Source organism: Pungitius pungitius, chromosome 2 (genome assembly GCF_949316345.1).
Source record: "Pungitius pungitius chromosome 2, fPunPun2.1, whole genome shotgun sequence".
Lineage (NCBI taxonomy): Eukaryota > Metazoa > Chordata > Actinopteri > Perciformes > Gasterosteidae > Pungitius > Pungitius pungitius.
The window spans coordinates 23,049,005-23,071,292 of record NC_084901.1 but is presented as its reverse complement, the minus strand read 5'-3'; the positions used below and the strand labels follow the sequence as shown (position 1 = coordinate 23,071,292).

Here is a 22,288-nt window from a genome sequence, read left to right as displayed (position 1 = left end):
TGACTCATTGTTGAAGTATTTCAATGTGATTTATGTGTTCTAGCCTAAACAATTGATATTTATTTGGTGAAATCAGCTATTAAATTATACGTACTATTTCCAAAGTGCAAAGACTTGATCAAAGTTTGCCACACACACGCAAAATGAACAAATACTCTTTGCATTTCTATTCACGCCACAGATATTGGCAAAATAACAAGAGACCCTCTAGTCCTGCCTCTTGATTACGACAATGCTATAATACAACACAGATTCATCATCTGCAGGCATAATATACCAACAACATGATTTGTCCAAGCTGATCAAAAAAAATAAATCGACAAGTTCCGTTTAATCTTTTTTTCATTCATTCTAAATGGAGTGTAATTTAATTGTTGGTGAGCATGCGTATCTGCAACATCACTTACTTGACTGTCACAATGCTGGCTAACAGCGGTTTTGCACGTCAAGTTGGCATCACTGTAATCACAGAATCTGGTAGTTCATTCAAAGACATAATATCTTTCGCATTGCTGAAGACACGTCAGGAGGTGACAGAGAAAGCAAAGTAGTGGTAAGAAATGTTCAAATCTTTGCAATAAAAAACCAAGATGCAATTACAGAGATGATTTTGAGTCCAGTAATTTATATAGATGTAAATACTGGTAACTCAGATTATATACTGATATTCAATTTTAAATGGGTATTGATGGTTTGTTCATATAATCACATACCCATTATTTCACAAAGTAAAGATTACACTTTTAAGTGTTAAATGAAACAGATTTTCATGTATTATTAATTCATTATTGTATTTGTTTAATTTGTACCTCAAATGCTCTATAACTTTTAATAATTAATTTGTTACGACAAACTTCCCGCTGTCCTTCCCATGGAAGAGGAAGAACAAGAGGAAACTCTTCATGACCTCCACAATTGGGAAGATGACCTAAACGAGGACTCTCCAGCGGAGCTTTTTACCTTTATTTTCGAACAAAAGAAGCACTACCAAAAGTTCTGCACTGCAATGCTAGATGAAAAAAATTTGAAAGCATTTGCAAAGTTTGAGCAACAGTAGTGCTGACAATTTGCTCAAACTAGTGGACGCACACCTTGAGATGTGCAATTGAAAATATATAAATATATGAAGCATTTTGAATTAAAAGATTTGCCTCAAAATGACCTTTGCCAAAAGGGTGACCTTCCACAATGAAAAAAAATGTTTGGGCTTGCATTGTAAACCTCTTGTGTGGAATGAATTTATGTCAATTTGATTTACCTACCAAGACAAATAGAAACTACATACTTAGTGGTAGGTGTCACCATAACTATAATTGGAATTTACATATGTAAGCTATGTAGATAGATATGCAAGAGTACACAACTTATGTCTTCCTATTACCACTAGCTGGTTATATTAATACTAATACTCTTATACTAATACTCTTATCTATATTTTAAATGTGTTTACTGTTACCAAGGCAACACGTGCCCGTAGTAGTTCAGCTGGACTTAAACGGCAAGCCATTGTATCACTTATCGGCGTTTTATGACTAAATAAATTACAAATAACACTAGTACTGTTAAAGGGCGTATTGTATTGTCACCTGCTGGCCAATTATAAAACATAAATGTCACCTATTTGGCAAACAAAAACGGCAAGTGTCGAGGCACCACTGCCGACAAGTCGAGGCAGTTGTCGTAAAAACGGCAAAGCGCCGAGGCACCACTACCGCAAAGTCGACGCAGCTGTCGTGAAGTCGTGGCAGCTGCCTCGGGGTCGAGGCAGTTGCCACAGAGTTGAGGCAGTTGCCACAGAATCGAGGCAGTTGCCACGAATCACCGCGGCAGTTGCCACAGAGTCGAGGCAGTTGCCACGAATCACCGCGGCACCGCAGCCTGCAACAGGAAGTGCCTCAGCGAGTTGCCACTGCCACGATTTGCGCTAGCTCCTACTGAGACTCTGAGGAAAAGTCCATCAGACTTTGCTGAAGTGTTTGGAGATGACACTTTTTTAGCCTTTGTCAGAAGATGACACATGCACGTATGTCAAATATTTTACTTTTTTTTGCGTAAATGGGTAATAATCAGAAATGTGGGCATACAATGCCTTGCCTTTTATCAGTGTTTCCTAATGGCCTATACCGGACAGTTTTTTAGCTCCTTAATTATTTTCTGACGGCATTTTTCACCAAGCACAGGTTATTTAAACACCAACCACAAACATAATTTGCGTCTCATTTTGGTGGCCTCTTTGTTAGTTTTGTTGAACCACGAAGGACTGCCCATGTACGTCCCCTTATATATATCTCCCAGCTTGAATGATCTCTTATTGTATTTACCTATTAATATTAAAGCAACGGTAAGCTCTTACCTGTGACTTTAACGGAGCTCCATATATTTTGTCATGCCTCTATCCTTGGTGCTTTTTCTCTGATGCATCATCTACTTACGTTTTGTTTAATCTGAATTTACACTACACTCACATACTCAAACGCACACACACAGTTCACTTGAAGCTTGTTCATTAAAATATTGCCATCAGTGCAAGTTAATTAAAAGAATACACCCCATCTAAATACAGCTAAAAAATAGGCAAATGATTAACTGATATGGGACAAAGCACAAAGTATATAACGTTACATGACAACGGATAGAAAAATGAATGGTCCAAAAAAGGCGAGTAAGTAAAAACGTGTCTTTAGTCTTGCTCACTGCTTTACTGCGGTTATCAGCGAGCCAGCGCTAGCTTGTTCAGCTGGATGACGAGTAAACATGAGCAGCTGGAGGCTCCTTACGGTCTTTACGTCAAAACGGGACAACGTGGTGCTCCCGTGTCAGGTTACGTTGACATTGCAAATTTCGCCATTGACACACTTTTTTAGTTTAAAAAGTATGAAAGGCTCCGAACAGAATTTTCTGCCTGCGCCATGTGACTCACAACAACTGCTCTTTCCTCTGTCAGCTCAGCTCTTTTTTTCTTTTTTTTTTACTCTGCGCGCATCTCCACAACACGTTCAGTGACGTAATAATCGCGCGACACACACAATATGCAGTGCCGCGTTGAGTGGTGTTCAAACCAATATGAGCAAACCCATACTTGGGCAGCTCAATAGTATCCCTGTTTCAACCCCTCGCTGTCTTACGGTAAGTATAGAAGTGTCATGCGCTATTGTTCCAAATGTATTTACCAAAAAGCTGTTTCATTTTAGTAAAGAAATTAGGAGGAGCGAGTGGGATGTTTTTAAAAAGGTAGAGCAATTTAGGAAGAATATTCATCTTCAGAGTATTAATACACCCAATCATGGAAATTGGCAAGGATTTCCATCTATTAATGGATTCAACTACTGACTCACAGTACACAGGATTATAGTTAGTCGCTACAATAGATTCTATTGTAGGCGTTATTTCAATACCAAGGTATGTAAAACTGTCCACAATATTCCTAAATGGTGCTTTTAGTGGTGGGATTATTCTCTCAGATTTTTTCAAAAATACGATTGTAGACTTGGATGCATTAACCTCATAGGCTGAGAAATTGCCATATGTTTCTATTACATTTAATAAAGAAGGTATTGATCCAATTGATCCAAAATCGTCCATCAGGAAGAGCACTATATTAGCAGCAAATAATCGTGTTTTATTCTCAGTATCAATTCATTTTAGTCCCGGTTACCTCACTATTGACTATAATTGCCATTGATAACGGTTCAATAACCGTGTGTCTAAAAAGAGAGAGCGGTTTTGATACCATATAGTTAGTCATTACTGAAGCACTCGAGTTATGATATAGGATTTTGACCCAGCTAAGGAAGTAGTCGCCTACTCCAAAGCGGCTACTCACTTCAAATAAATATTCATGCTCAACCCTATCAAAGGTCTTCTCCACATCAAGCCTATCACTGCCCCTCAGGTATTTCTTTCTTGGCGTTTATGATTTTGATCATTCTACGAATATTGTGAGAGCCCTGTTTTCCTTTAGGAAATCCATTTTGGTCCACAATAGATGGCATATGTTTCTCCAACCTTCTAGCAAGTATTTTTGCTATCATTTTTGCATCGTTAGTGATTAGGACGGTAGGATTCACACTTTGGGGAGGGCTTACTTGGTTTTAATATCAATGTTTTGAGTGCACTTCACAGAGATGGGGCCAGCTCATCATTTCCAAGTGATTCTTGAAACATATTCTGTAAAGGGACCAGTAGCATATTCTTAAATCTTTTGTAAATTTCAATAGGAATGCTGTCGGGCCTGGGGCTTTTCCTCCTTTCATACTGTCTATGGCCTCTGACAGCTTAGAGATTACAATTGGGGAGTTAAGATCATGTTTTGCGATCTAAGGAGCGGTATTTCTAACTTACTTAGGAAATGGTGGAGTGTGTGAATGTGGCTGGACTTTCTGATGCGTACAATTTAGAATAAAATGTCTGAAAAGTGTTGATTATTTCTTGTGGGTTATTAATTATTCTACCTTTCTCAGACTCAATTACTAGTATTGATCTTACGTTCTGCATTTACTTTAAACGTCAGGCCAGAAGTTTCCCCGGTCTCCTTGGTAGTAGTATGTCTGTTTTAGTTTAATTACGCTACATCAAGTTCTGAGAACGGACTGTTCTTATGTTGTCCACAATGTAAGGTGATGTTCATTGCACCTTCTCCACTGTTGTAATACTTCTCCCGGTCTCTTGGTGACGCTCCTTGGTAATGTCTGACTCATGGCTGCTATGGCGTGCCTCCCATCATCTGTGTCAGTGGAACTGGAGCATTGGGGTAGAGCCGACGGCTGTTTATGCTTGCTGCTGTATGTGAAGGAGGGAGAGAAAGAGAGATAGAGGCTGGGCGTGAGAGAGAGAGAGAGAGAAAGCGAGAGAGATTGTGTGTGTGTGAGAGAGAAATTGGGACAGAGAGAGAGGAATCTGAGCAGACAGCTTCTCTAGAGCATGATTAACTCAGATAGAGAAGCAGGCAACCATTGGATTACAGCAGCATTTTCAGTTCGATTTTTGGATGTATATATTTAGTATTTAGCTATAGTGTCGACAGTACATTTTTTTTCCGAAAGCACATTTAATAATGCATCTGCCATTAAACTTTAAACAGTGGCCTCATTTTTTATGGTTGTGGCTCCTTTTTGTTGTTTCGTTTGGAGAAATCCGTTACATCCTTCCAGAGGAGATGCTGCGGGGTTCGGTTATCGGGAATGTTGCACGCGATCTGGATCTGAAGGTGACGGAGCTTGAAGCTCGTCGAGCCCGCGTTGTTGCAGAAGGAACTAATCAGCTTTGTGAACTGGACACTGCGTCAGGCAATCTTTTGATCAGCCAACGGATTGACCGAGAGGAGCTGTGCGTGCAAGCCAGTGTCTGCATCCTGCAGTATCAACTCTTAGTTGAAGAGCCACTTCAAGCATACAGCATAGTTTTGGATATTGTAGATATAAATGACAACAGCCCAGTGTTCACTACATCGGAGATAAAAATTGATTTAGTTGAATCCACTGTTTTGGGGAGGCGCTTTCCGTTGGAGAGCGCGCATGACCCTGATCTGGGAACTAACTCAGTCCGTGAATACAAGCTTAGCCCGAGTAATCATTTTGCACTGGAAATGAGTACCCAGATTAACGGAAATACTTATCCTGAGCTAGTTCTTAAAAAGTCTTTGGACCGGGAGGCACAAGTTGAACATGTGCTGAAAATCAATGGAATTGACGGGGGAAATCCAGTCAGATCAGGAACTGCGGCTATTCAGATCCGTGTTTTGGACGCCAATGACAATGTCCCAGTTTTTAGCCAACGAGTGTACAAAACATCTGTACCAGAGAACTCTGCCACAGGGACTATCATAGCCACACTGAATGCCACGGATTCCGATGAAAGTGTTTATGGAGAGATAACGTACTCATTCAGTCACCTGTCAGACAAGATGGGAGGAGTTATTGAAATTAACCCTTTGAGCGGAGTGGTTCGCCTGGCAGGTGTCATTGACTACGAAGAGGCTAGTATGCACGAGCTGGACGTCCAGGCCAAAGATGGAGGTGGTCAGGCCTCTCACTGTAAACTTTTAATTGACGTCATTGACGTGAATGACAACAAACCAATGATAGAAGTAAAGTCAGCGTCTGCTAACTTGAAGGAAGACTCTAAACCAGGAACTATGGTTGCTCTGATTAATGTATATGACCTGGATACTGGAAGCAGTGGGCGTGTCACGTGCACAATCCCGGACGATGTGCCATTTAAGTTAGTTTCAGAGGTCAAAAACTATTACATGTTAGTGACTGAAGGAATACTAGACAGAGAACTTCAATCTGAGTATAAAATTACAGTCACTGCCACGGATGCGGGCTCTCCCTCTTTGTCTAGTGTTAAAGTTATAACAATCGTAGTCAATGATATAAATGACAACCCCCCAACTTTTACGCAAAGCGAGTACAATGCCAACATCCTGGAAAACCAACCCGTTGGCACAATGGTTATGCAAGTGAAAGCTGTGGATATTGATAACGGATCTAATGCTCATATACTCTACGAAATATCAAAGTCAGAGGTGTCCTCCTTAATCACCATCAACTCAGAGACTGGTGAGCTCTTCACATCCCGCCTCTTCGATTACGAACAGTCAGCACACTTTCAGATTAAGGTAAAGGCCCAAGATGGAGGCCGCCCTCCACTCTCTACCACCTGTACTGTTAACGTTTTTATCAAAGACCAAAATGACAATGTGCCGCTTGTCCTATATCCTGTCCAGAACACCGGGTTCATTGCCGAGGATATGGTGCCAATGGAAGCGCCTAAAGGTTACCTGGTAACTAAGGTGGTTGCTGTGGACGCCGACTCTGGTCATAACGCCTGGCTCTCTTACAAAGTAATCAAAGCAACGCGGCCTAACTTGTTCATGGTCGGTCTGCATACAGGAGAAATTCGCACTCTGCGAACATTTATGGAGGACGATGAACCAAAACACACTATTGTCGTTTCAATAAAGGATAATGGCCCTGAATCTCTCTCCACAACTGCTACCATCAACGTAATGATTGGCGACGGGCTGCCTGTTTTAAACGAACTCTTTGAGTTTACAGATGAGTCACAGAGCACCGATAACCTCACACTTTATTTGGTTGTTGCACTTACAACCGTTTCCTCTCTTTTAATTCTTCTAATTAGTGGTGTGTTTTATTTCAAGCTCTGCAGGCGTAGTTATGTTCACCGGTCAACCACTGATGGTCTCCCCGTTTTCCCCACAACTTACCTCCCCCCTAGTTTCACAGATTTGAGCCACTGTGGGACCCTGCTGAAAGATGATCGGTTTGATTCCTTCTTGACCACGGGGTCGTGGAGAGGCGATTTTCGTTTTGGCTCAAGCACGGACACTGACACATTGAAGCAAAGAAGTGCAGCCTATCAAAAAAACACGCTACGGCAGGCGAGTGCAGGTAGAGCTAATCTGAAGGTGAGGGGAGGTGCAGCGCATCCTTGTTACTTGATCAAATAAAAGTCAGTAAAAGCAATATGTTATGGATGTTGTTAATTAATCCAAGCGCACTGTATTCAATTTCAACCCTTTGCCTGCCAAATATTAGAAGTGTATTTGTGCATAAATATGCTGTCAATATTTTGTTGGAAATGTATTTTAATGTTCTTTGAGTTTTGCTTATAATGTAAACCTCACCTGCCCATCACCTGACTGTCAATATCTGTGCTAACCTTAACTCATGCAAGCGTAGACCTTTTGGATTATTGAGAATAGTAGATGAGATATTAAAAAATAAATAAAGTTAGTATTCTATTTACATCCATTTTTTGTAACACTTTCATTTTTTAGTTGAATTTTTTTTTGCGCAGACCCGTTATTTTACTTAATCAGGCCTGTTTGGTTTCCTTGCCTCTTCTTACTGTTGTTTTTGTATCTAGTAGTAGTCACTCTATATCTTTCTGTTTTAAATGCATGGTGTAACTTTTTGACCATGAGCGCATGTCCAGAATTCATGAAAACAATACAGTTGATTAACCAAAGTTAGTGGTTACTATTATTGTGTTGTCACTTCTATATTTCTCTTTGCTACTTTTATTCTTTTGTTGTGTAAAACTGCCTTTACACTTTTATTAATTGTTGATTTTATTACTTGGAATACACTGGCGCTAAGTCGTTGTGTTTTTACAAAATGTACATGATTATTGTATGACAGAGTAATAATAAAACCTTTGCATCATGTTATCAATTGAATCCCTTGTAAACTGATTACGAGTGTACACTGATGAAAAATACACTTCTAGAGAAGATTGTGTGGTACTTCTACATTTCCCTATGACATTTTACAAAGAACATGAATGTAGGACAGTTATATTCGATAACTGCCAATCATGACAAACTTCCAGGGCACTGCAACAAAAGAACCATGTTTACATCAAAGACTTAAATTTATGTCTTTGCTCTGACATCTCCAATACCATTGCCGCTAATAATTAAACATCATAAAAAGAATACATTTGTTTATTTCCTTAATTTAACCATACGTTTTGAGATTAATTGTCAAATTAACCTTATCAATGCCTCTAACATAAGGACACATACAGATTTCAGACACCATAGTAAGAAAATTAAACGGTTATCTAAAACTGCTATCTGCACTCCAAACAGCTGTTTTTTTGTTTCCATGCCACAAAGTAAGTGTGTGTGTGTGTTTGTGTGAGCGTTTCTGCTTGTTACTGACTGTCATGAGGAAGAGAGGTTTTGTCATCAAAAGATTTACAATGTTAATCATATGTGTTGTTGAGTCTTGTTACAGCTTCATTCTCATTTTGGTGGATTGTTATCTAGGCAGCTGGATCAATGTTTTATGTAGTGTGGTTGACAATAACTGGAGAACGACAGAAAATTATGTCAGTTTCAATTCATGGCTTATTTTGATTACAAAATTCAGTTTTTTTTAACTGAAGTTTCTCATTCTGGGAGAGGGAAAGTTACACTGCCCGGTATTGTTATAACAACATAAGTCTCTGGGTATTCCTTTTCTTGTCACGTTCTCTATGCATTCTACTTTAGGTGTGTATACTAAAGCTGCTTACAAACCCTAATGCTTGATGGAATGTACCTGCTGCCAATTGAAAAGTCAGTCGTTTTCTGAAGTTCAAATTTAAAAAGGAAGAAATTGACTATTTTTGGTTTGCTGACAATATTCTGAGCTTTGTAGCTCTGAAGCTCTTTTGATGACAATAGCTTATTATTTACCAAAGAAATATATTTCTGGTATGTCAAGAATGAGACAGCTTTGCACACTTGGCCTTCGCAATTCATCTGGAGTCAGACTATGTCATTCATCACAAGGCCCAAACATAAGTCTTTATTTCACTGTTGATATGTCTGCAATATCGAACTTAAAAGCATATGTCAAAATGTGATTTCTTTATGACTCACACTGTTTTTATCCCTTCTTTCTTTTTTGGTGGACTCCTTGAAACATCATATATTCCATGCAGCAGGTAAGACATTTTTCTTTTTCTTCTGCTTTAAATCTAAACTGGATCAATGTTATTGTGGCGAGCGTGAGGTGGGGGAAGACTACCCCGACCGTCTATATTTTTAACTTAGGAAAAAGGAAACCAGCCACGCCACCCCGGGAGAAATCTAATAAATTAAGTAAATGACTAAATCTAAACAAAAGGACAACACAAGTTTGTTACACTGAGCAGGCGAGAGACATGTTTCCAAAAAAACATATACAAAAGTTTATTAGTCAAAATTAAAATCTTAAAAGGTTACTTTATTGGTACAGATTACAGTGTTTTCCAGGGCTGGGGCATTCGTGCTCAAGGTGAGTAAAGGGGGAGGGGTGAAGGTATAAACTTAAATGGGAGCACCACAATCCAATTTTAACACTCCAAACACACACAAGGGCAAAGGAAAGAGAAAGGGAGTGAAGAAGACTCTACACACGAAGGGGCACCATCACCAAAAAGGGTTCACCAATGAGGCCCTCAGCACCTGGAATCACAAAGAGGGACAGTTCCACTTCCTGTTGTTTCAGGTAGCCAAACACGAAATCAGTACAGGACATTAAATGCTGACACTGGGACTTCAACATCCGCAATGCAACAACAGGCTATTGCTGCATGTCACGGTTTGGTCTCCCTTCCTGTTTTAGTTTGAAGTTTCATGTTCCTTGTGGTCCTGGGTTAACTTCACTTCCTGCCTTGTCTTGTGATTGCTTGAGTGTTTCCACCTGTGTCCAATCACCTGCACCTCCCTTGTGTATTTAAGCCCTGTGTGCCAGTTGTTCTTTGTCGCGTCATTGTCCATGTCAGTCCTCGTTTGTGCACGTTGATTTGTTTTGGTGAAATAAATAGCACCTTCTTGTACCCTGCGTTTGAGTCCTGCCTGCCTGCCTGCCTTCAACCTGCACCAGCACCGATCCTGACACTGCAGGCCGACACGCCGTCGGACTCTCTCTCTCTCTCTCTCTCTCTCTCTCTCTCTCTCTCTCTCTCTCTCTCTCTCTCTCTCTCTCTCTCAGAGATCTACCGATCCCTCCTTATATGGTAGGCAATTAAATGGGACAATACCGCGAGTGGGCCGAGCTACTGGAAAAGCAATCATCCTGCTACATTATCATTTTATTCCATACCAAAACTGACCCTATTTACCAAAAACAATCTATTTTGATAACACACTGTACACTGTATTTAACAATTAAAAACTAGTCGGAGTAGATGGAGATTTTCGCTTGCACTTTTGGAGTACAGGCTGCTGCGTTGCTCATTTTTTTGTGAGCGGTGTAATTCCACTCTAGCGAATATTAATCATCCTGATGTGAGGCCATTTCATGCATAATGCAAGATCATAATGTGCAGCATATGTTCTACGGAAATAAGCAAATACTGTCATTGAAAAGGCAAAATGTGTCTGTGTTGTTGAGCTTTGCAGTAGTTTCATACTCGATGGACATTGACTTGGCTATTTTAACATTCAGTTACTCTCTTTAATGTGAGCACAACAGCCGGCTCTCTGTCCATTCCAAAGTGGGGCGCTGAAGAAAGGCTTGTATTATTTTATGTAAATGTCTGATTTAAATTGCAATTCTCCTACACAATATTCTATTCATGTGTTACGAAGGTCCGTTCTGCTTTTATTTTGAAAAGCTCCGTTTTCTTCTTCTTGTGTGTTTTTGTGACGCTAACTTCCTGCTACTTACCATTTGCAACGTGGAAGTCACGCATCGTCGAAGCAAGGCTCCTAATTATGAGGGTGTGCCGAGATGCTAGCTGGTGGAGGAAATTCTTTTGATTAGCGCCCTTGGAGAGCGGATTGAGTTTTCACGGTGTTCATGGTGTTCAAGATGTTTACGACGTCATGGTGCTTATGGTGCTCGTCGAGAGAAACAAAATAAATCAACACCCGTTTGAAACTCTCTGCGTCTTGATCAAACAATCCGAGGGGCCGCTACAGTGAAAACTCATCGCTGCACCAGCCCTGCCATCCATGATGAGAAGCCGACGCCATCTCATCTGAGGTCCAACTACCAGCCAGTTTACTTCGCTTCCAACTCCTGCACCCAGACAAGACGTAAAATGGACAACATGCTTAAGGTACAACTAGAGATGCAAAAGGAGACACTGGATGCTAAGGAGCAAAAAGACTGAAAAAGAACTATTTCCACACGTGCAAGCTTACAGCATAACTGAAGCGAAATAAATAATAACATGGTATTATAAGGTCAATAATAACTTGCAAGCTAAGACTCTGTGCCTAACGCTTCTAAAATGGTGACTATTTCAAGAAACTGACCCATGTACTTGTGTCATGTGTATTTAAGAAAGAGTTGAAGAAAAATCTTGTTGTTACTGTTCATGCTAAAAAACCTTTGGATGTACATAATCTGTTAATGCCTGACATAAATATTACTCTGTGGTAAAGGATAACTGCAGCTTACAAGTGTAAATTCAGGCACAACACAACCAAAGGCTACAATCGAAGTAAAGCAGCAGCACAAACAATCAAGATGTCACTTAAAGACACACCATGCAGGTCCAGCTCACGTGAAAGAAAGCTAACAGAGAAAGGCCAAGAGATGCATGACCAAGACACCAGGAAACGTGAGAAAGCATTTAACAAGACCTATGACTCTTGGAGGCTGGTAGCAAGGGAGACTAGAACAAAGTTAAAAACCCTCTGTTCATTGGAAGACCTTAACGAATTACAGCAAGGCATTCAAGCCAAGCATGATGACGTAAGCCAGCAGTATGAACCCATTCTACGTAACAGTAATACCACACCAGAGATTGTAAAGAAAATGGATGCTTGTGTTACACTAACAAGGGACATTTGTGACCTCATAAGTGGCCGTCTAGAGACTATTAATCAAGATTATAATGACCAACTTGAGAAGGAAAGGGTGAGAGAAACATTAAACAAAGATGAATATGGGTCCGTCTTTGGTCACACCAAAACTGAAACAGTAAGCTCAGCAAAGTCACCGGAGAGATTGAGCAACCGCTCCAGCTCAGTTAGTACCCACAGTAGTAGAGTAGATGCACAAGCAGAGCTTGCGGCTAAGCTGGAACAATCAAAGGCCATGAAAGAAATCCAAGCGCAGCAAGCACATCTTCACAAGTTAGAGGGTGAATGGAAGCTTAAAGAAGCAAAAATGTTGGCAGAAATGAAACAAAAGGAGGTGGAAATACAAAAACAGTTGGAACAAGAGAGAGCAAAATTGCAGCAGTTACAGGCAGAAAAGGACGTTGCTGTAGCAGCAGCTCGTCTGAGAGCATATGACGATTTGGAAGGTTTTGAGGACCATGATGAGGAGATTAATGACAGAATGCAAACTGAACCTCGATTAAATCCTGATGCTGCATCATTCCAACCTCACCAAGCTGTGACTATGACCCAGGAGTCTGTCAGTCTGGCCCAAGCAATCGCCAGCTCATTAAGCATGAATCGCTTGCCGGTCCCTGAACCAACTACGTTCAGTGGCGACCCTTTACAGTTTACCGATTGGAAGATGCAATTCACAGCTCTTATTGACAGAAAACCCCTCCCACAAAGTGAGAAGATGTTTTATCTAAAAAATTATCTTGTTGGAGAGGCGCGCAAAGCTGTAGAAGGTTTCTTTTATAGAGATTCAGAGAGCGCGTACAGTGGAGCATGGAAAGTCTTACAAGACAGATATGGGAACCCGTTCACCATACAAAAGGCTTTCCGAGATAAGCTCATGAGGTGGCCAAAGATCAGCACAAACGACCCACAAGCGCTACAACAGTTCGCTGACTTCCTCCAAGGCTGCACTGAGGCGATCCCACACGTCAAAGGACTAGCTATCCTTAACGATTGTGAGGAAAACCACAAGTTGCTTAAAAAACTACCAGACTGGATTGTGCGCAGTTGGAGTCGAATTGTTGTAGATGAACTTGACACATCTGGAAACTATCCAGATCTTGCATGCTTTACAAAGTTCCTGAGCAAAGAAGCACGGATAGCCTGCAACCCTATTGCTTCTCCATGGTTGATAAATTTCAAGGCCACAGATGAAAGATCACCAAAGCGAGCCAAGGCTCTCAACACAAATACACAAGCCAAGAGTTCCGTTCAGGAAAAACAAGATACACACGTCAGTAAACTTAAATCGCCTTGCTCCGTCTGTAAAAGTGAAGCTCATAACATCACCAAGTGTCCCATATTCGCAGCGAAAAGTGGTGAAGACAAAAAGGCATTCATCTGCGAAAATAGGCTATGCTTTGGGTGCATGAGGAAGGGTCACATTACCAAAGATTGCAAGAGACGGCACACATGCGACATATGCAGCCGTCGTCACCCAACCTGCTTGCACGAAGACAGGAAACAAAGACCTGTGGAAGCGTCAACGAATAGCTCTCCTTCCACAGAAAACCATGCCAGCTTGGAAACGCATAAGGTCGTATCCCATGCATCAACACACCATGCTTCTGCTACCTCGAGTATCGTGCCAGTCCTTGTGTCTTCAATACAAGAACCACACAGAGAAGTACTTACGTACGCAATACTGGACACACAGAGTGATTCAACGTTTGTCTTAGAAGATGTACTTGACAAATTGAATGTAGATACCCAACAAGTACAACTGAAACTGAGTACTATGACAGCTATTGACACAATCATATCGAGCAAGAACGTCCATGGTCTACAGGTTCGAGGACTGCACTCCAAGAACCACATCCAAGTACAGCAAGCCTACAGTCGTGATTTTATCCCGGTGGACAAGTCTTACGTCCCAACGAAGGAAACCGCATTACGGTGGCCGCATCTCAGACATATAGCAGATAAGCTACCACCCCTTCAAGACTGTGATGTAGGGCTCCTGATTGGATATGACTGTCCATCAGCGCTAGCTCCTCTTGAAGTTATCATTGGGGACAAAAATCAACCGTTTGCACAGAGATCAGAACTAGGATGGAGTATCATAGGCACATCAAACCCCCACCTAGACAGACAAGGAAGTCAGAGCTTTGTGCATCGGCTCACAGTAAAAGAACTGCCAAATCCATCGGCGACAGATGTTCTAAAGACCCTAGAATCGGACTTCACTGAGAGAACTTATGAAGATAAATATGTGTCTCAGAATGATGTTCGTTTCATACAGTTCCTCAGTGACAACATCACTCAGAAAAAGGACGGACATTATCAGATGCCACTCCCTTTCAAGAGCAACACGCCACCCAACCTACCAAACAATAAGAGGCTAGCAACAGTTCGCCTGCAGTGTCTTAAGAAGAAACTAAAGACCAATAAACAATATTATGATCAATACAAAACATTCATGGAAGAAACAATTAACAAGGGTGATGCAGAGCCTGTCCCTACAACATCTGAGGGAGAGACAGAGTGGTACCTTCCGCATCACGGCATCTATCACCCCAGAAAACCAGACAAACTGAGAGTCGTATTCGACTGTTCAGCCAAATTCCATGGTGTTTCTCTAAACGACACTCTACTAACTGGGCCTGATCTTATCAATCCACTGGTAGGAGTTCTTTGCCGCTTCAGAAAGGAAGCCGTAGCGATCATCTGTGACATCGAAAGAATGTTTTATCAGTTCTCAGTCACTCCTGAATCCAGGAATTATCTGAAATTCCTCTGGTGGAAAGGTGGAGATTTGGAGAAGGAACCACAGGAATACAGGATGGCGGTTCATCTCTTCGGAGCTGCATCGTCTCCAGGATGTGCCAACTTTGGCTTGAAACATCTGGCACGGCAACACAAAGCCACCTATCCGCTAGCATCAACATTTGTGGAGAAAAACTTTTATGTTGATGACGGGCTAGTCAGTGTCCCATCGATCGAGGAAGCCAAGAAACTTATCACTGAGTCACAGGAGTTGTGCAAAAGAGGAGGCCTACGCCTTCACAAATTCAACTCAAACGAGGAAGCAGCTCTCACTTGCTTGAATCCCTCAGAAAGAGCAGCAACCATCGAACCTCTGGGACTGGATCCAACCCCGTCAGAACGTGCACTCGGCATTCAATGGTCAATTAAAACTGACACTTTCAGCTTTAATAGCAGCTTAAAAGATCAGCCTTCAACCCGGCGTGGTTGCCTTTCGGTCATTGCCTCTCTGTATGACCCACTTGGATTCATCGCTCCATTCAGCCTAACAGGAAAGCGTATACTTCAAGAGCTGTGTCACCGAGGCATCGGGTGGGATGATCCACTCCCAGAAGATATGATGCTACGGTGGGAGGAGTGGAAAAATGGTCTGCACAAGTTGAAAGAGGTATCAATTCCGAGATGTTACCACCCGTATGACTCCCACAACATTGTTAGAGTCGAGTTGCACCATTTTTCGGATGCCAGCTGCGTAGGATACGGTGCATGTTCTTACCTCAGGTACAAAAATGACATGGATGAAGTCCATTGCAGTCTTGTGTTGGCAAAAGCAAGGGTTGCACCCTCAAACGTCACAAGCATCCCGAGGCTAGAACTCACGGCAGCTGTGGTTTCTGCAAAAGTCAGTGTCATGTTAAAGACTGAACTTGACATAAAGATTGATGAAGAATTTTTCTGGACAGATTCACAAGTTGTGCTTGGGTACATTAACAATGATGCCCGTAGGTTCCACATATTTGTCGCAAACCGCGTTCAGCTGATAAGGGATAACAGTGATCCCAGTCAGTGGCACTATGTGGACACCGCAGAAAACCCGGCAGATCATGCCTCCCGAGGTCTTCGTGCTTCAGACATTCACTCAACAAACTGGTTGCGAGGACCAAAGTTTCTCTGGGAGCGCGAATTACTTCTAACACCCAGCGCTCCATCAGAATTACTCGTTGGTGATCCGGAAGTCAAGACAATTCAGGTGCTTGCAACAGAAGTCAAAAACTACAATGACATCCTCAGACGTCTACGTCAGTTTTCCTCTTGGACGACAATTCTTAAAGTAGTTGCAAGAATTAAGAGGCTTGGGGTTAAAATGAAACAACCCAGTGAGTATGTGACTGTTAAGGAGCGTGAGAACGCTGCAGACGAAGTGATTAAGATCGTACAGCTGCAAGCCTTCCCTCAGGAGATAAAGATGCTTCAAGGTAAAAGAGACCTCCCAAACTCAAGCTCTCTTTTCCGTCTCGACCCTATCTGGTCTGAAGGACTCCTCCGTGTTGGTGGGAGATTAAAACAGTCATCACTCGGTCACAAAATCAAGCATCCAGTCATCTTACCAAATAACAGCCACATCACCAAGCTGATTGTATCCCATTTCCACGCTAAGACATGCCATCAGGGTCGAAGCCAGACTTTAATGGAGCTTCGGGCCAATGGATTCTGGATAATTGGTGGGAGCAAGTTGGTTGCAAAGCTGATACACACTTGCGTGTTTTGCAGGAAATTGCGACGGCCAACAGAGAGACAGCAAATGGCCGAACTTCCCAAAGAACGCGTTGAAGCCTCGGCACCTTTCACATACAGTGGCATGGACTGTTTTGGCCCTTTCATTGTAAAGAAAGCCCGCAAAGAATACAAAAGATATGGCTTGATTTTCACATGTCTGTACTCTAGAGCTGTTCACATCGAAATGCTTGAAGATTTGTCAACAGACTCGTTCATCAACTCATTGAGATGCTTCATCAGCCTGAGAGGAGCTGTTCAGCAACTGCACTGTGACCAAGGCTCTAATTTTGTTGGCGCCAGAAATGAGCTCAAGGAAGCACTTAAACAATGTAACACTAAACTACTGGAAACTTTCCTGACTGAGAAGCAATGCGAATTTGTCTTCAATGCTCCCTCTGACAGTCAGGCAGGAGGCGTCTGGGAACGCCAGATCAGGACTGTCAGAAATGTGCTGAATGCCACCTTTGCACAGTGCCCAGGTCGACTGGATGACGCCTCCCTGAGAACACTGCTGTATGAGGCCATGGCTATTGTTAACAGCCGCCCGTTAACAGTAGATGGAATCAATGATCCACAGGCGCCGGAGCCTATAACACCGAATCACCTCATAATGATGAAATCTAAAGTTGCTCTTCCTCCTCCTGGAGTATTTGTCAAGGAGGATCTGTATGCGACAAAGAGATGGAGAAGAGTTCAGTATCTCATCGAACAGTTTTGGAGCCGCTGGAAAAAGGAGTATCTGCTGAACATATCTTTGAGACAGAAATGGCACTCACCTCAGCGCAACCTAAAGGTGAATGATATTGTCATTATTAAAGACGACAACCTCCCAAGAAATCAGTGGCAACTTGGACGAGTTATTGAGACTGTTCAAAGTGGTGACGGCTTAGTTCGTCGAGTCAAAGTGCAAGTTGGGGAGAGGAAACCCCATAAAAAACAAGATCCTCCCTCGAAGCCCTCAATTATTGAGAGACCAATCAAGAAATTGGTGCTCCTCCTTGAGAACTGATTGGAAAAAGGCAATTGACAACACAGCACACACTGCTTTATTAAGCATGACGTTATATAGTTATACCTCTGAATTTCAGGCTATTCATTTTCTTAAGAGTCGAGAAATCCAGCACCATTCATTTACTCTTTGCTTATTTGTTCATTCATTGCACTAGGATTTGGTGGGAGTGTAAATGTCTGATTTAAATTGCAATTCTCCTACACAATATTCTATTCATGTGTTACGAAGGTCCGTTCTGCTTTTATTTTGAAAAGCTCCGTTTTCTTCTTCTTGTGTGTTTTTGTGACGCTAACTTCCTGCTACTTACCATTTGCAACGTGGAAGTCACGCATCGTCGAAGCAAGGCTCCTAATTATGAGGGTGTGCCGAGATGCTAGCTGGTGGAGGAAATTCTTTTGATTAGCGCCCTTGGAGAGCGGATTGAGTTTTCACGGTGTTCATGGTGTTCAAGATGTTTACGACGTCATGGTGCTTATGGTGCTCGTCGAGAGAAACAAAATAAATCAACACCCGTTTGAAACTCTCTGCGTCTTGATCAAACAATCCGAGGGGCCGCTACATTTTAAGCTATTTTATTTATCCAAATTGGATGTTGCACATCTCGAAAATTATAAATAAGGCAGTAATGGCGCGCACGGCGCGTTGGTCCGCACATACTGATGCTGATTTCGTTGTTTCTATAAGTCACTGCTGGTGGTGCTGTTGCCTAAGCAGACTTTGATTCAAACGCCAACCGTACCACAAATCCCCACCCGTCGTCCAAGGGCATGGGCGACGGTTTTATACGTATACACGGTTGGCTTTGTGTGGATTTGAGTGAAGCCATTAACGCACTGTTTTGTAAGCGAGATACGAGGCATCGCTCCTTGTGCGGATAACTGTTTTGTTTTGGATCTGATATTCATGAGAAGAAATGGATATTCCGAAGAGCAAAAGCACCTCGTCGGATTGGACAGTCTCCATCTTCCTTTTCTGCATTGTTGCTACGGTTAGCGGACAAATCCGTTATTCGATACCAGAGGAGATGAGAAAGGGGCTATTTGTCGGCGATATTGCAAAAGACTTAGGCTTGGGTGTTGACAGGTTGGTTTCTGGTCGGGCTCGACTTGTTATAGCTGATGATCACCAATATGTCGCACTGAACCAGAACAAAGGGCATGTTGTAGTCAGTGAAAGAATTGATAGAGAAAAATTATGCGCAAAGAAATCACCATGTAGCTTTAGTCTGGAAATTGTCCTCGAAGATCCACTTGAATTATTTTCCATAACCATCGAAATACAAGACATAAATGATCACGCTCCATCTTTTCCTAAAAAGGAGATTAATTTGGAAATAAGTGAATCGACGCCAACCGGTACAGTATTCCTTCTTGACAGCGCGGCTGATCCGGACGTAGGAATAAACTCGCTGCAAAGTTATTCTTTAAACGAAAATCGTTATTTTGTCCTCAAACAACACACTCGCGCAGATGGCAGTAAATTTGCGGAAATAATGCTGCAGACTGGTTTGGACCGCGAGAACCAAGGCGAACATGCGCTTGTATTAACTGCTGTGGATGGTGGGGATCCGCGGAGGTCTGGGACTGTGAAGATACATATTGCTGTTCTGGACGCAAACGACAACGCACCGGTTTTTACGCAATCCGTGTACAAAGCATCTGTCTTGGAAACTGTTTTGAAAGGCACCGTTATTGCTAAAGTCAGTGCCGCAGATGCCGACCAAGGTTATAACGGTAATGTCACATATTATTTCACTCACTTAGAGGAGGATTCGTCCTGTCCTTTTGAAATAAATTCTTACACGGGGGAGGTTAAACTCACCGGTGACATCGATTACGAGGTTTCTCCAAACTACGAAATTAATCTTCAAGCAAAAGACCCATGGGGTGTAACGGGCGCCAGCAAATTAATAATTGATGTAGCAGATGTAAATGACAATGTTCCAATAATCACAATGGCTTCATATTCTGGTAAAATTTCAGAGGATTCCCCCTTTGGCACGGTTGTGGCTTTAATTAGTGTCCAAGATAAAGATTCCGGTAAAAATGGTCAAGTTAATTTAAATATTGAAGATAGTCTCCCATTCCAAATCAAATCGTCTCTCAGAAACTATTACACTTTGGTCACGAAGGAACTCCTCGATCGAGAAAAGCTTTCCAACTACAACATCAAACTCACTGCCACGGATGAGGGCTTCCCTGCCTTATCAAGCAAACAAACTCTCGTTTTAGACGTTACTGATATTAATGACAACGCGCCAACTTTTAAGAAAAGTATTTACAGTGCAAAAGTAATGGAAAATAATTTGCCTGGTTTAGTTCTGTTGCAGATCAGCGCCACTGATTCAGACCAAGGACAGAACGCACGTATATCATATTTTCTTATTGACGGCGAGGTTAACGGGAATCCGATATCGACATATTTCTCTATTAATATAGAGAGTGGAATCATTAAGTCCACGCGTTCGTTTGACTTTGAACAAGTCAAAGAGTACAAAATTCGAGTCCAAGCACAAGATGGAGGGTCGCCACCTCTAAATAGTAACACAACTGTTATTGTACGTGTCCAAGACCAGAACGACAACCCTCCTCAGGTTCTGTACCCGGTTCAGACTGGAGGCTCTCTGGTGGCTGAGATGGTTCCTCGTTCAGCAGATGTGGGCTATCTGGTCACTAAAGTGGTGGCTGTTGATGTGGACTCTGGACAGAATGCCTGGCTCTCCTACAAACTGCAGAAAGCCACAGACAGGGCGCTGTTTGAAGTGGGCTTACAGAATGGAGAAATAAGAACTATCCGCGGAGTCACTGATAAAGATGCAGTGAAACAAAGACTGACTGTGATCGTGGAGGATAACGGGCAGCCCTCTCGTTCAGCTACAGTCATTGTTAACGTGGCGGTGGCGGACAGCTTCCCTGAAGTGCTGTCTGAGTTCACTGACTATACACAAGACAAGGAGTACAATGACAACCTCACCTTCTACTTAGTGTTGGCTTTGGCTGTAGTTTCCTTCCTCTTCATCACGTGTTTAGTTGTTATTATATCAGTGAAGATCTACAGATGGAGGCAGTCTCGCGTCCTGTATCACTCCAATCTCCCTGTGATTCCGTATTATCCACCACGTTACTCAGACACTTTGGGGACAGGGACTCTCCAACACGTGTACAACTACGAGGTGTGCAGGACGAATGACTCCAGAAAGAGTGACTGTAAATTCGGCACCGTCGGTAGTCAGAACGTGCTGATAATGGACCCCAGTTCTACAGGAACGATGCAGCGGATACAAAGTGAGAAGAACATCCTGGATGAACCAGACTCTCCTCTAGAGGTGAGTCAAATAATGTAGCCTCATCCTTTTACCGTTATTTTTCTTGCTGCCACTATGTCTTTCAATCGCGCATGGGACAGCATGGGACTTTTTGCACAAGTGAAATACTGCTTAGGTCATACATGTTTAATTTATTCCACCATTTAATCGCAGAAAATAAATTGGGGTTTTAAAAATTGTTTAACAAGCAGATTACTTTGATTTCCGTCCCGGCTCTCATTAGACATCCTATTTGATTTGTTATTTCGCAGTGCTTTCCTTCAGCCTGTTATAATTATAATTTTCCTCTTCATCACGTGTTTAGTGGTTATTATATCGGTTAAGGTCACACTTTGGGGACAGGGACTCTCCAACACGGGTACAACTACAGAAATAGTGACATGAAGTATGCTTAACCCATCAGTTTAGTTTGTGTGGATGTCGCTTCAACAGTGTAACTGCGCAGAATGGAGATCAGCTATCAGCAGTATGTCTACTTTGACAAGTTGGTCTGTGGGACTTCACTCATTCATATCAGATATTACACTTGTACTAAATAATGTTAATAGAACGTTTATGTTGATGTGTTTGTAGAGAAACAAAATGTAAATGGAATTAGGGGAAAGAGAAGAGCATGACACATAGTGTTCACTGGTGGTCAGTCCGTGGAGTCATTTCGCTCTCCGTGGTCCTGAAGTCAATGGATTGCACTGAGATTTTCTTTTGAAGACTGTCTGGCTTAATTTAAAAAAATTTCTCGTTGAATGTAACATCACAATTAACAATAATAATTAAAATATATTAAGATCATCATCAATGTTCATAGAAATAGGAGTAATAATAATACTGATATGATAAATAAAGTAAAAGAATTTAGTGATATTTTAGCCTTTTAGGTTTGTTGTTGTCACTTCTGCCTAATTTTTGTGTAGTCTATCTTTAGCAGTGCATTGCACATAGGTTTAGACGTCTTTATTTTTATTATGTTTCTAGATATACACTTTACAATGAAGATGTTCCAATCTTTTCCACAGACAATGGCATTTTTTAAGAGTTTTCTGATACGTGTATCAATTATTCCTACTAAAAGAAATAGTTTTAAAAACAATGCAAGCTTTTCTGAAAACCGAACAAAAACAGC

The 22,288-nt window shown here is 41.8% G+C and overlaps 3 protein-coding genes and 1 pseudogene across 4 annotated transcripts in view; all 4 read left to right on the top strand.

Moving 5' to 3' along the window:
* Positions 1–7,352, top strand: part of LOC134102928 (protocadherin beta-15-like) — a 72,254-nt gene extending 64,902 nt beyond the window's left edge. The window contains exon 2 of one of the 2 annotated variants that reach the window (XM_062560629.1): positions 7,240–7,352. In XM_062560629.1, coding sequence (XP_062416613.1) covers positions 7,240–7,281 — 42 coding nt within the window. In that variant the 3' untranslated portion in view covers positions 7,282–7,352. The remainder of the gene's footprint in view (positions 1–7,239) is intronic. The other variant, XM_062560628.1, reaches the window with a different exon arrangement.
* The window catches only part of LOC119210835 (protocadherin beta-15-like), a 204,715-nt pseudogene that overhangs the window by 26,700 nt on the left and 155,727 nt on the right, over positions 1–22,288 (top strand).
* On the top strand, positions 3,136–8,194 carry LOC119210849 (protocadherin gamma-A6). The gene is made up of 2 exons (XM_037461328.2): positions 3,136–6,619; positions 6,728–8,194. Exons 1-2 carry the CDS (start codon positions 5,054–5,056, stop codon positions 7,469–7,471), a joined length of 2,310 nt encoding a protein of 769 aa, XP_037317225.2. The 5' UTR covers positions 3,136–5,053; the 3' UTR covers positions 7,472–8,194.
* Positions 18,493–21,248, top strand: LOC119210848 (protocadherin gamma-A11-like). Its single transcript, XM_037461327.2, has one exon. It carries the CDS (start codon positions 18,757–18,759, stop codon positions 21,184–21,186), a length of 2,430 nt encoding a protein of 809 aa, XP_037317224.1. The 5' UTR covers positions 18,493–18,756; the 3' UTR covers positions 21,187–21,248.

What these genes read in the sequence shown, in the direction of transcription:
- LOC119210848 (XM_037461327.2), top strand. Translation starts at nt 18,757, where the DNA reads ATGGATATTCCGAAGAGCAAAAGCACCTCGTCGGATTGGACAGTCTCC.
- LOC119210849 (XM_037461328.2), top strand. Translation starts at nt 5,054, where the DNA reads ATGCATCTGCCATTAAACTTTAAACAGTGGCCTCATTTTTTATGGTTG. An exon ending in CAGCACACTTTCAGATTAAG is followed by an intron (nt 6,620 to 6,727) that starts GTAAAGGCCCAA and finishes TATCCTGTCCAG; the next exon opens with AACACCGGGTTCATTGCCGA.